General features: G+C 42.9%; 1 protein-coding gene across 1 annotated transcript; it reads left to right on the top strand.

Annotated features, from left to right (window-relative positions):
* Window positions 1-8813: 8813 nt before the first annotated feature.
* Window positions 8814-12478, top strand: LOC139568367 (neuropeptide FF receptor 1-like). Its single transcript, XM_071390147.1, has 3 exons — window positions 8814-9207; window positions 10892-10991; window positions 11482-12478. Exons 1-3 carry the CDS (start codon window positions 8847-8849, stop codon window positions 12437-12439), a joined length of 1419 nt encoding a protein of 472 aa, XP_071246248.1. The 5' UTR covers window positions 8814-8846; the 3' UTR covers window positions 12440-12478.
* Window positions 12479-13341: the final 863 nt, after the last annotated feature.

Below are 13341 nucleotides of genomic sequence, written 5' to 3'. Positions count from 1 at the left end.
ATTTTCAAAACTCAACAAAGCTCATAACTGATAATGAATCATGTCTTATGTTCAGCACCTTTGATTGTGCATACATTGGAGTTGAACACTTTCACCTCTGAGTCATTCATGCAAAATCAAAGTTTGAAATACCATGACAACATTTTGTTAGCAAAAAATAATTTTCATAATGGATCATTTTGAAGTGCTAAATAGGAATAATAGAGGTTAAATACAATTTTGCATACAGTATTTAGCTATGTACCGGTATGTACCAATTTTCAAGTTTATTGCAAACCAGTTATTTTGAATCCTAAAAGCCCAACAGGGGTACATTTTGACCTTCTGAAATTGTAGGAATTTGTCAAGCCACTAGTTACTGACAAGAATCAATTTACTATGATTTTTGTGTTACTATGGAGGAATGAAAAATCACCTCTCTTGTATATACTAGTGGTGTGCTGCTAAGCTAGAAATGTTGACTCAATGGTTTACTTTGTGATAAAAGCACCACATTTTGCACAGAGGTAGATGTACAGTTGAAGTCAGAAGTTTACATACACCTTAGCCAAATACATTTAAACTCAGTTTTTCACAATTCCTGACATTTAATCAGAGTAAAAATTCCCTGTCTTAGGTCAGTCCTTTATTGTAAGAATGTGAAATGTCAGAATAATAGGAGAGAATGATATATTTCAGCTTTTATTTCTTTCATCACATTCCCAGTGGGTCAGAAGTTTACATACACTCAATTAGTATTTGGTAGCATTGCCTTTAAATTGTTTAACTTGGGTCAATCGTTTCGGGTAGCCTTCCACATGCTTCCCACAATAAGTTGGGTGAATTTTGGCCCATTCCTCCTGACAGAGCTGGTGTAACTGAGTCAGGTTTGTAGGCCTCCTTGCTCGCACATGCCTTTTCAGTTCTATATTTTCAATGGGATTGAGGTCACGGCTTTGTGATGGGCACTCCAATACCTCGACTTTGTTGTCCTTAAGCCATTTTGCCACAACTTTGGAAGTATGCTTGGGGTAATTGTCCATTGTCCATTACATCCACAGGTACACCTCCTACTGACTCAAGTGATGTCAATTAGCCTATCAGAAGCTTCTAAAGCCATGGCATCATTTTCTGGAATTTTTCAAGCTGTTTAAAAGACACAGTCAACTTAGTGTATGTAAACTTCTGACCCACTGGAACTGTGATACAATGAATTATAAATTGAATTATCTGTCTGTAAACAATTATTGGAAAAAATTACTTGTGTCAATCACAAAGTAGATGTCCTAACCGACTTGCCAAAACTGTAGTTTGTTAACAAGACATTTGTGGAGTGGTTGAAAAACGAGTTTTAATGACTCCAACCTAAGTGTATGTAAACTTCCGACTTCAACTGTATGTACCCTGAAAATATATAGATATAGAGCCACCCCCGATTTGGCCCCTAGGCAGCCACTTTAACAAAAAAAATACTTAAAAATGTAAATACATATTTCGATTCCAGTCAATGTCTCTATACCAAGTCTAGAGTGTAATATTTCAAGTGCAGTTGTAACTGAGTTTATAGCCCATAGATATCCAAAGTTAGAGCTAAACGTCTGATGGCACTGGTGCCCATATTGCCTATAACGCCCATATTGGTGGCTATCTCAGGTTGTAACGGTACGTCAGATTAGCTCAATCAACAATTACTCAGCCTTTGAGTATCACAGAAACACAACACTTAGAATGAATTTATACAGAAGTCATCCCTGTATGATGCATTTTGCATCATATGATGATGCAAACTAGTTTGCTGACAAGCAAAACATTTTGGGAAGTGGTGTAAAGTACTTAAGTTAAAATTCTTGAAAGTACTACACACTTATCAAGAGAACATCCATGGTCATCCCTGCTGGCAGACTCACTAAATACATGCTTAATTTGCAAATTATGTCTGAGTGTTGGAGCATAAAAATTATGCTATCTGATTTGCTTTATATATGGAATTTGAAATTATTTATACTTTTACTTTTGATACTTAAGTATATTTTAGCGATTACATTTTATTTTGATACTTTTAGACTTTTACTCAAGTAGTATTTTACTACTTGGTTCTTATATAGAGGACACAAAAAATGCTTAGTCATGGCTGGTTCCACACCACCCATGCAGATCGGGGGCATCATAAGCCACTTTGGGTTAATATTGTGGTTATCTGCACCTGGTGTTGTTTTAACTCCCACCCGTCTTAGTCTCCCAGATCCAAGGATGATTTTGAGACAATGAAGGATTGTTCTACTCCTAAGCTATCTCTAGTAAAACCCATTCTTGACCATACGCCCAGATTAGCTGCAGGGAGCTAGAGTAGAGACCATAAAAACACAGCATTAGTAGAACAGACATTATTGTTAAATATATCATTGTTAAATATCAAACAAATCAGCTAAATATCTATTTTTTCTCTCACATTCATTACTGCCTTTGTTGCATCATCATTAGTAGCGGCTAGCACTAGCAGCAGTGTGTTCAGTCAAGGTGGAGGGATGGAGAACTTCCAGCTAGATTTTATTTATTTATTTATTTTATTTTTTATTTCACCTTTATTTAACCAGGTAGGCTAGTTGAGAACAAGTTCTCATTTGCAACTGCGACCTGGCCAAGATAAAGCATAGCAGTGTGAACAGACAATACAGAGTTACACATGGAGTAAACAATAAACAAGTCAATAACATGGTAGAAAAAAAAAAAAAGAGAATCTATATACAATGTGTGCAAAAGGCATGAGGTAGGCAATAAATCGAATAATTACAATTTAGCAGATTAACACTGGAGTGATAAATCATCAGATGATCATGTGCAAGAAGAGATATGGGATGGGGAGACACACCTGCATTTCCATGATGAACTAGGACCATTAGCCAGTGAAATTGGGAATCAACTCAGACCTGAGCTCCACAGTAAGTACACAGTTATTTTGTTCCCACTACCTGGTATAAAAAGTAAAAAATACATGTATTTTGAATACTCACCCTGGTCAGTGAGCAGAGGTAAGCAGAGTAGCTTAACTCTAGGAAGGCAATGTGAGGGAGAGGTCCGAGACAAACTTTCAGCCATCAGGCTCTCTTCCATTAGGGTCATGTTGGCAGTGACCTCATCAGGGAGGAACACAGACATGCTGAAATCATACTGCATCTGAACAATCTGCAGAGAGAGAGGGAAGAAAAAATAGATAGGGAGAAAATGGAGAAGAGGAGAGATCAGATCAATTGGAAAGTATGTTTATGAAAAATAACACTTCGCGTGCGCTAGCGTCGCAAAATAAATTTAGAAATCCATGTTATTCCATTTTTGCACCCACACTGCTCGCGCACGCCAACGAGCGTCTGCGATGCCAAGGACTGAAATAGAACTCCTTTCTATTTCTGACGCAGATCGCGTTGCATGTCCTGCCTCTCCCATCTCCTCATTGGTTTATAGAAGCAGGTACCCACGTGCCATCTGCTCATTGGTTATACCCACGTGGGTGATTGAAAGACGAAATGTTTTGCCGGTTGTCGTGGTAAAAGTTTAGATGCCAATCACCATATAAGTTCAAAGATGAAAAAGCCTGGAAGGAGGAGAGATGACTAGAAACGATTCGGTTGGCCGTTTTATGTGTGGATTAATTGTCAAAGTAGAAGATCTTGTGCATTTCAGGTAAAATAACAACTCAATGTTTATATCCCAGGACAAATTAGCTAGCAACAGCAAGCTAGCTAAATAGGACAAGTGCAAGCTAACTAGCTAAATTGCCATACATGTTTAATGCTATTCGACATGTCCCCAAATTAATGTCATTGGTTCAGAGATTGTTTTGATCCTCCCCAGCCTTATTCTAAAATGGATAAAATAAAATAAAAATGCTCAGCCATCTACACACAATACCCCATAAGTATTCAGACCCTGCGCTATGAGACTCGAAATTGAGTTCAGGTACATCCTGTTTCTATTGATCATCCATGAGATGTCTCTACAACTTGATTGGAGTCCACCTGTGGCAAATTCAATTGATTGGACATGATTTGGAAAGGTGCACATTTGTCTATATAAGGTCCCACAGTTGACAGTGCATGTCAGAGTAAAAATTGTCCGTAGAGCTCCGAGACAGGATTGTGTCAAATTTTTGCAACATTGAAGGACCCCAAGAAAACAGTGGCCTCCATCATTCTTAAATGGAAGAAGTTTGGAACCACCAAGCCTCTTCCTAGAGCTGGCCGTCCAGCCAAACTGAGCATTTGGGGGAGAAGGGCCTTGGTCTTGGAGGTGATTAAGAACCCGATGGTCACTCTGACAAATCTCTAGAGTTCTCCTCCTTCCAGGAGGACAACCATCTCTGCAGCACTCCACCAATCAGGCTTTTATGGTAGAGTGGCCAGACGGAAGCCACTCCTCAGTAAATGGCACAGGCTACTTGGAGTTTGCCATGAGGCACCTAAAGACTCTCAGACTATGAGAAACAAGATTCTCTGGTCTGATGAACCAAGATTGAACTCTTTGGCCTGATTGCCAAGCGTCACATCTGGAGGAAACCTGGCACCATCCCTATTGTGAAGCATGGTGGTGGCATCATCATGCTGTGGGGATGTTTTTCAGTGGCAGGGACTGGGAGACTAGGCAGGATCAAGGGAAAGATGAACAGAGCAAAGTACAGAGAGATTCTTGATGAAAACCTGCTCCAGAGCGCTCAGGACCTCAGACTGGGGCATAAGTTCAACCTTTCAACCTTCCGACCCTAAGCACACAGGCAAGGCAACGCAGGCGTGATTTCGGACAAGTCTCTGAATGTCCTTGAGTGGCCCAGCCAGAGCCACTCTGGAACCCTGACTTGAACCCGATCAAACATCTCTGAAGAGACCTGAAAATAGCTGTGCAGCAACACTCCCCATACAACCTGACAGAGCTTTAGAGGATCTGCAGAGAAGAATGGGAGAAACTCCCCAAATTGGGTGTGCCAAGCTTGTAGCATCATGCCCAAGAAGACTTGAGACTATAATCGCTGCCAAAGGTGCTTCAACAAAGTACTGAGTAAAGGGTCTGAATACTTATGTAAATGTGATATTTCCATTTTTAATAAATTAGCAAACATTTCCAAAAACCTGTTTCTGCTTTATCATTATGGGGTATTGTGTGTATATTGATCAGAAAAAAAGTATTATTTAATGCATTTTAGAATAAGGCTGTAACCTAACAAAATATGGAAAAGTCAAGGGGCTGAATACTTTCTGTAGATATGATCTCATGGTAATCAATTGCCTTGGGTTTCATGGGGAAAGGGAAGGTGTCATGGCCGTCAAAAGAAGTAGACCAAGGTGCAGCGTGTGAGCGTACATATTCCTTTATTTTTGGAAATGCCGACAAAAACAATAAACACTACAAAACAAACCGTGAAGCTAAAGGCTATGTGCCATAAACAAAGTCAACCTCCCACAAAGACAGGTGGGAAAAAGGGATACCTAAGTATGGTTCTCAATCAGAGACAACGATAGACAGCTGTCCCTGATTGAAAACCCTACCCGGCCAAAACATAGAAATACAAATAATATAACTAAAAAACATAGAATACCCACCCCAAATCACACCCTGACCAAACCAAATAGAGACATAAAAAGGATCTAAGGTCAGGGCGTGACAGTACCCCCCCCCCCCAAAGGTGCGGACTCCGGCCGCAAAACCTGAACCTATAGGGGAGGGTCTGGGTGGGCATCTATCCGCGGCGGCGGCTCAGGTGCGGGACGCAGACCCTGCTCCACCACTGGCTCACCCCACTTTGGTGGCACCTCTGGTGCGGGGACCCTCGTCGCCGACCCCGGACTGGGCACCCTCGCTGCGGGCTCCGGAATGGAGAACGTCGCTGGAGGCTCCGGACTGGAGAACGTCGCTGGAGGCTCCGGACTGGAGAACGTCGCTGGAGGCTCCGGACTGGAGAACGTCGCTGGAGGCTCCGGACTGGGGACCGTCGCTGGATGCTTCGTGCCATGATTCCTCACTGGAGGCTTCGTGCCATGGATCATCACTGGAGGCTTCGTGCCATGGATCATCACTGGAGGCTTCGTGCCATGGATCATCACTGGAGGCTTCGTGCCATGGATCATCACTGGAGGCTTCGTGCCATGGATCATCACTGTAGGCTTCGTGCCATGGATCATCACTGGAGGCTTCTTGCCATGGATCATCACTGAAAGCTTCTTGCCATGGATCATCACTGGAGGCTTCTTGTCATGGATCATCACTGGAGTGAGGAGACGTATGGGCAGTCTGGTACGTGGAGCTGCCACAGGGCTCACCAGGCTGGGGAGACATACAGGAGGATTAGTTCTGGTTGCAGGCACAGGACTCACCAGGCTGGAGAGACATACAGGAGGCGTTGTCCTTGGCAGAGGCACCAGATACACTGGGCCGTGGAGGCGCATTTGAGGTCTCGAGCTTAGAGCCTGCACAACCCGTCCTGGCTGGGTGGTTATCTTCACCCTGCAAATGCGGGGCGCTGGCACAAGACGCACTGGGCTGTGCAGACTTACCGGAGACACAGTGCGCAGAGCCGGCGCAGGATATACTGGGCCGAGGAGGCGCACTGGAGGTCTGGAGAGCAGGGCTGGCACAACCCGTTCTGGCTGGATGCTCACCCTAGCCCGGCAGATGCGGGGAGCTGGGATGTAGCGCACCGGGCTGTGAACGCGCACTGGAGACACTGTGCGCTCCAACGCATAACACGGTGCCTGACCAGTACGACGCTCGCCACGGTAAGCACGAGGAGTTGGCTCAGGTCTCCAACCTGACTCAGACAATCTCCATTTTTTGGGGGTGGGAAGTTCTGTCACGGCCGTCAAAAGAAGTAGACCAAGGTGCAGCGTGGTGAGCGTACATATTCCTTTATTTTTGGAAATGCCGACAAAAACAATAAACACTACAAAACAAACCGTGAAGCTAAAGGCTATGTGCCATAAACAAAGTCAACCTCCCACAAAGACAGGTGGGAAAAAGGGCTACCTAAGTATGGTTCTCAATCAGAGACAATGATCGACAGCTGTCCCTGATTGAGAACCCTACCTGGCCAAAACATAGAAATACAAATAATTGAACTAAAAAGCATAGAATACCCACCCCAAATCACACCCTGACCAAACCAAATAGAGACATAAAAAGGATCTCTAAGGTCAGGGCGTGACAGAAGGGGGATCTTAGTTGGATGTAGAAAGGGTTGTAGGCTTGACATGGTAGGCTGATTTCATTGTTGGGATTTTTTGGTATTGTCAAGTAAAGTAATAATCTAGATCATAGATTTTCGAAAACATGAGTATGAGGTCTCTAGAATGTCTCCATGTGGAGCACGCGCGACAGCGCTGTAGCTCTAAAATCAGTTCATGCGCACGGTGCACGCCTCCTCATTTGCCGGATGCGTAGACCGTATGGATCGGATGTGAGGATGAAACAAACAAGCTAAATAGTATTTGAAGGTGTTTTAGTGCACTGGGAAAAGTTCAGTCGCGCTCTCTGTATCTATTTCATAATTTAGTGTGGGGACTATCTGAGATTTTGTTGTCTTTTTTCTTATTTCACCGCACACGTGGAGGTCTTTAAAAAGGCACGTAAGGTATGGGCTTTCTTCTACAAATCTACATATTACAATTTGTCTTTATCGGGATTTCTTTCTCAACTGAATGACATTGATAAGATAGAGAGATCGCCTTCACTTTATTTCGGGAAATGTAAGGTTAATGAAATAATGAAGAGTATGAAAGAACTCTGTAAGATTCTCGTTATTGGAATGTCTAATTTATATCCGAATAATATTAATTAGGATGTTTTTTTAAATCCCATTCCATTTAAAAGTTAAATTGACTTGAGATTCATTCCTATCAGAACATCTCTGTGAATACTTGTTTCGATAATGTGTTAATAAATAACCCCAAATAATGATATTGTATAACTTTTATAAAAAATGTAAATTATAACGTGAGAAATAATTAATTAATTGTATTATTTATTGTTTGATTTAAATTAAATGCTTTTGCATGATAGTATAGGGTGTACAAAAAAGTACAAAACCACCCTATTTAATAAGGTTTAACATTGGCTGTGTATGTTTAGAAATCTTTATACACGTTATTAGCATATCATAAACATGATAGTATAGTTAAAAAGAGCATTATCAAAGCTGAATGAATAAGAGATATCAGAACTAACTGGAGTTGTTGAATGTAAAACATCTTTGTTGACAGTCTACGTTCAAAGAGGATGAAAGATGTTTGTGACAGTCATTGGTATTACTTATGACAATCATTGGCATTGTGATATTATCATAATGCCAATGACTGTCACAAACATCTCTCATCCCATTTGAAAAACAGAATGTATTCAGGCAAATAGAATGGTTGTTGAGCGCTCCAAGCTGAATGGTTGTCATAGAGAAGTTCTGATATTCATTAATCGACATTCACCATCTCGCTATACTTACAACAACATTGTCACCTCACTACCCATAATTAATTGTAATGCTTCTTATGCATGTCATTGTCGCTTCATGGAGACAGCTAACAAACATACCTTTTTTGGTGGATTACTGAAACATACTGTACACAGGATCCTGAGGTCCTACAGTGGATTGGCCTAAACCATACACTGCATTCTCAATTGATCACCTGGACAACCATATCTACCAGAAGTCGATAAAACAAGTCAACAAAAAATATAATTTACCAAAGTGACAAAAGCCTTAATGTGATTTAGCTTTTTTTTTTAAGACGCCAAATATTTGTAATGATTTACTCCCGTGTAATAAATATGTTATTGTTTTTTGGGGTATTTTTAGCCTGACTGTTCTCCTGGTCTAATAAGAGGAGTTCAAGATGGAGGACACATTGGAACTTCAATTGACCACTACTCTTTACATGACCTCTGACCTTATTCTCTCAACAAACCTCACCAACCTGACCGACTGCACCAACATCAACTCCAGCTGCACCGTCTCTAGTGTCAAGCTCTCCCCTTACTACCAACACTCTTTGGCCATAGCAGCCAGCTTTACCCTAGCCTACCTGTTCATCTTCATGCCATGCATGGTGGGTAATTGCCTGGTGTGCCTCATTGTGGTTAAGAACCGTCACATGTGGACAGTTACCAACCTCTTCATCCTCAACCTGGCTATCAGTGACCTGCTGGTGGGCATCTTCTGCATTCCGACTACGCTGGTGGACAACCTCATCACAGGTACAGTAATACCTTATAGAAGCATGGCCTATCTCTTGTACATCAAGCTGCCTCACACTACAGAGACAAGTACACCCACTGGACACGAGGCTAGTCTATCGTAGGGCCTTACCTCCAATCCATCTCATTAATGCTGAGTGTCAAGCAGAGAGGCATAGAGTCCTACCATTTTTAGAGTCTTTTTGGTATGACCTTCCAATCTCAGGGCGCAAACTCTAACCACAAAGCCACTGAGTTGGTTTTACCCTACTGCTATAATGATTCTGTAAATTAATAAAACACGATACTCTGTATTCATTGCTGTTAGCTTTGATGAAAGAATGATGCAACCTTTAGAGAAAGACAGTTATTTCTATAACTGATTTGCCAGTTTCCTTTAGCTATTGATTACAACAGTTATTAGGATAAACCCATCTTGTGCCTTGAAAGAAACATAATTCTAGCTATCCCCAGTAGTCATTCACATGTATTGTATGACTCTGTTTCAGCAGGGGTCTTATATATGTCTGAACTTGCACATGCCCCAGCCTAGCCAGCTTTGCAATGGTTTAGATAAGTTCAATTCATTCTCACCAATCTTCACACATCTCACAAGCTGAATTGCCAGCCTGTTGTTGAATTGTATTATTTTAATTTTTACTATTATTAATAGCAAGCCTTTTTATCATTGTCTTGTAAAAAAAGAAGAAAAGCCTTTGGTGAACTAACACTCGCACATGACTCTTTTCAACCTTACTAGCTCTGACTCTGCTGATAGCTACTTTATTGAGGAAAATCTACTTACCATGACTGTGATGTGTGGTTGTCCCACCTAGTTATCTTAAGATGAATGTACTTACCATGACTGTGCTATGTGGTTGTCCCACCTAATTATCTTAAGATGAATCTACTTACCATGACTGTGCTATGTGGTTGTCCCACCTAATTATCTTAAGATGAATCTACTTACCATGACTGTGCTATGTGGTTGTCCCACCTAGTTATCTTAAGATGAATGTACTTACCATGACTGTGCTATGTGGTTGTCCCACCTAGTTATCTTAAGATGAATGCACTAACTAAGTCACTCTGGATAAGAGCATCTGCTAAATGACAAAAATGCAAATGTAAATTGGATATTGCAGATTCATGTTTGAATAGTTCAGAACTGAGAGAAAAATAGTAGGTCTGAACATGATGATTGCAGCTGTCTTTCATTTGACAGCCTGATGAATAGCTTTACATTTTTAGACAGTTCTTCACAATCTCTTCATCTCTTCAATACAGACATTAGTTGAGTCCAGGCAGTAAAAGTGCTTTTAGAAAACCCCAAATGTACAAAAGTGTGAAATATTCATTGCCATAAAATCACTCAGGCGGGAAGTCTTAACTTACAGTAATTACCTTTTCAAAACACACCTTTTGTTGGCTACATATTCACGCTGGGTAGGTATAAATACTTGATCCACTCTTGTGCAAAAAGGTATTTTGGCATCTTTCATGCAGGTTTTAAATGTACAGTACTCCTGAAGTTGTTTATTATTTATGACCAAATCATGTGTACCAAACTAACTCACGTGTACCAAACTAACTCATGTGTACCAAAAATCCCCAAAACACCTGTTCACAGTATGGCTATTGACTCTCATTGAAATGTCTGGCAGCTCACCAATAAAGTGTTATTGTTGCTATTGTTTTTTGGCAGGCTGGCCCTTTAGCAATGCAGTGTGTAAGTTAAGTGGCCTGGTACAGGGAATATCAGTGGCTGCATCTGTCTTCACCTTGGTTGCCATCGCTGTGGACAGGTAAGTCCCCCACCTCTTCCCTCCCCCATTGTCTCCTTTAGGCATGCAGGGTACTTGTTAGTATCTGCACATGTGAATTGGAAGGGGATAGAAAGGCTTTCATGTATGCATGTTAAACACTTGTTTAATAAATTGTTAAATTGTTTAGTAAATTGTTTAATCTACAGATTTAGGATCTTAATTTGAGCCGGTTTGCTACAGAAGAAAAATAATCCTGCAGCAACAGGAAATATGAATTATAATTAATCAACATTTTTTTGTTGATACATTTTTCATTGGAGAAAATCAAGTTGGAAATTTTAAAGTAGTAATTACAAACTTTAGAAGCCATTTAACCCTTGAATACACTACAAGTTTGCATTTCCTGCTCAGCAACAAAATAGTGATCAAATTAAGATCCTACATCTGTATGTGGCGTATAAAGAATCCTTAGTGAAATGAATCGCTTCATCACTTCTCATCTATCTCTCCTCTCTCTCTCTCCCATTAGATTCCGCTGTATTATTTACCCCTTTAAGCCCAAGCTAACCCTTCTTGTTGCTAAGGCAACTATAGGGCTGGTGTGGGCTCTTGCACTGGTGATAATGCTTCCGTCGGCTGTGATGCTGACGGTGGATCAAGAGAAGGGTCACTTCATGGTATCCAGTGACAACAAAATCTACCCTCTCTACTACTGCTATGAGACCTGGCCTGACCCTGAGATGAGGAAAGTTTACACCATGGTCCTGTTCACACACATCTACCTGATGCCCTTAGCTCTTATCATGATCATGTATGGCTGCATCGGAGCCAAGCTTTCTGCTACAGCTGTTCTGTCCAGCAGCGGGCACCCAGATATTAAGTCGCCTATCTCCCAGAGGAAGGTCAAGGTGGTTAAAATGCTAATCGTGGTGGCTCTCCTCTTCATGCTGTCCTGGCTGCCACTCTGGACCCTGATGCTCCTCACAGACTACGCCAGACCTGAAGGGGACCAACTGGACCTTCTGACAGGCTACATCTTCCCTTTCTCCCACTGGCTGGCCTTCTCCAACTCCAGCATCAACCCCATCATCTATGGCTACTTCAATGAAAACTTTAAGAAGGGCTTCCAGGCTGCCTGTCGTCCTGGATCCTGTTGCAGCGTTGTCCCCCAGGAGCAGGCGGTGAGCAAGGATCAGCAGGGGTGCAAGGCCAGAACCACCCGGGACACAGCCCTCAGCGCCAACCCTCTCACCATCCGGGGGGTGAGAAACCGCATCCACACCGACAGCGACCTGACGGGCTGCGTGTGTCTAGAGATGGAGCAGAGGAAGGCAGAGTCCTCGGCCGAGGCAGGAGGCTGGCGGGGCTCAGAGGCAGAGGGAAGTAACAGTAACGGTGGAGTGTCAATAAAAAGGGGTGTTCATGCGGAGGATGTCGATGGACTCTCTCCAATGGGGGCTGCTGTGTGTCAGGCGTGGGAGCATTGAAAGGTAGTGGGGTGGACAACAACAGTGGGGTGGACAACAACAGTGGGGTGGACAACAGTGGGGTGGACAACAACAGTGGGGTGGACAACAACAGTGGGGTGGACAACAACAGTGGGGTGGACAACAACAGTGGGGTGGACAACAGTGGGGTGGACAACAACAGTGAGGTGGACAACAACAGTGGGGTGGACAACAACAGTGAGGTGGACAACAACAGTGGGGTGGACAACAACAGTGAGGTGGACAACAACAATGAGGTGGACAACAACAGTGGGGTGGACAACAACAGTGAGGTGGACAACAACAGTGGGGTGGACAACAACAGTGGGGTGGACAACAACAGTGAGGTGGACAACAACAGTGAGGTGGACAACAACAGTGGGGTGGACAACAACAGTGAGGTGGACAACAACAGTGGGGTGGACAACAACAGTGAGGTGGACAACAACAGTGAGGTGGACAACAACAGTGGGGTGGACAACAGTGGGGTGGACAACAACAGTGGGGTGGACAACAACAGTGAGGTGGACAACAACAGTGAGGTGGACAACAACAGTGGGGTGGACAACAACAGTGAGGTGGACAACAACAGTGGGGTGGACAACAACAGTGGGGTGGACAACAACAGTGAGGTGGACAACAACAGTGGGGTGGACAACAACAGTGAGGTGGACAACAACAGTGGGGTGGACAACAACAGTGGGGTGGACAACAACAGTGGGGTGGACAACAACAGTGAGGTGGACAACAACAGTGGGGTGGACAACAGTGGGGTGGACAACAACAGTGGGGTGGACAACAACAGTGGGGTGGACAACAACAGTGAGGTTGACAACAACAGTGAGGTGGACAACAACAGTGGGGTGGACAACAGTGGGGTGGACAACAACAGTGGGGTGGAC

The sequence above is a fragment of the Salvelinus alpinus genome, chromosome 1 (assembly GCF_045679555.1).
Source record: "Salvelinus alpinus chromosome 1, SLU_Salpinus.1, whole genome shotgun sequence".
NCBI classification, from domain to species: Eukaryota; Metazoa; Chordata; class Actinopteri; order Salmoniformes; family Salmonidae; genus Salvelinus; species Salvelinus alpinus.
Note: the sequence above shows the minus strand (reverse complement) of the source record. Positions and strands in the feature narration are given on the sequence as shown.

Bases quoted from the DNA above. Each gene is read 5' to 3' on its own strand.
- LOC139568367 (XM_071390147.1), top strand. From the start codon at position 8,847: ATGGAGGACACATTGGAACTTCAATTGACCACTACTCTTTACATGACC. The intron at 9,208-10,891 runs GTACAGTAATAC...GTTTTTTGGCAG, and splicing joins GGTGGACAACCTCATCACAG to GCTGGCCCTTTAGCAATGCA. The intron at 10,992-11,481 runs GTAAGTCCCCCA...CTCTCCCATTAG, and splicing joins GTTGCCATCGCTGTGGACAG to ATTCCGCTGTATTATTTACC.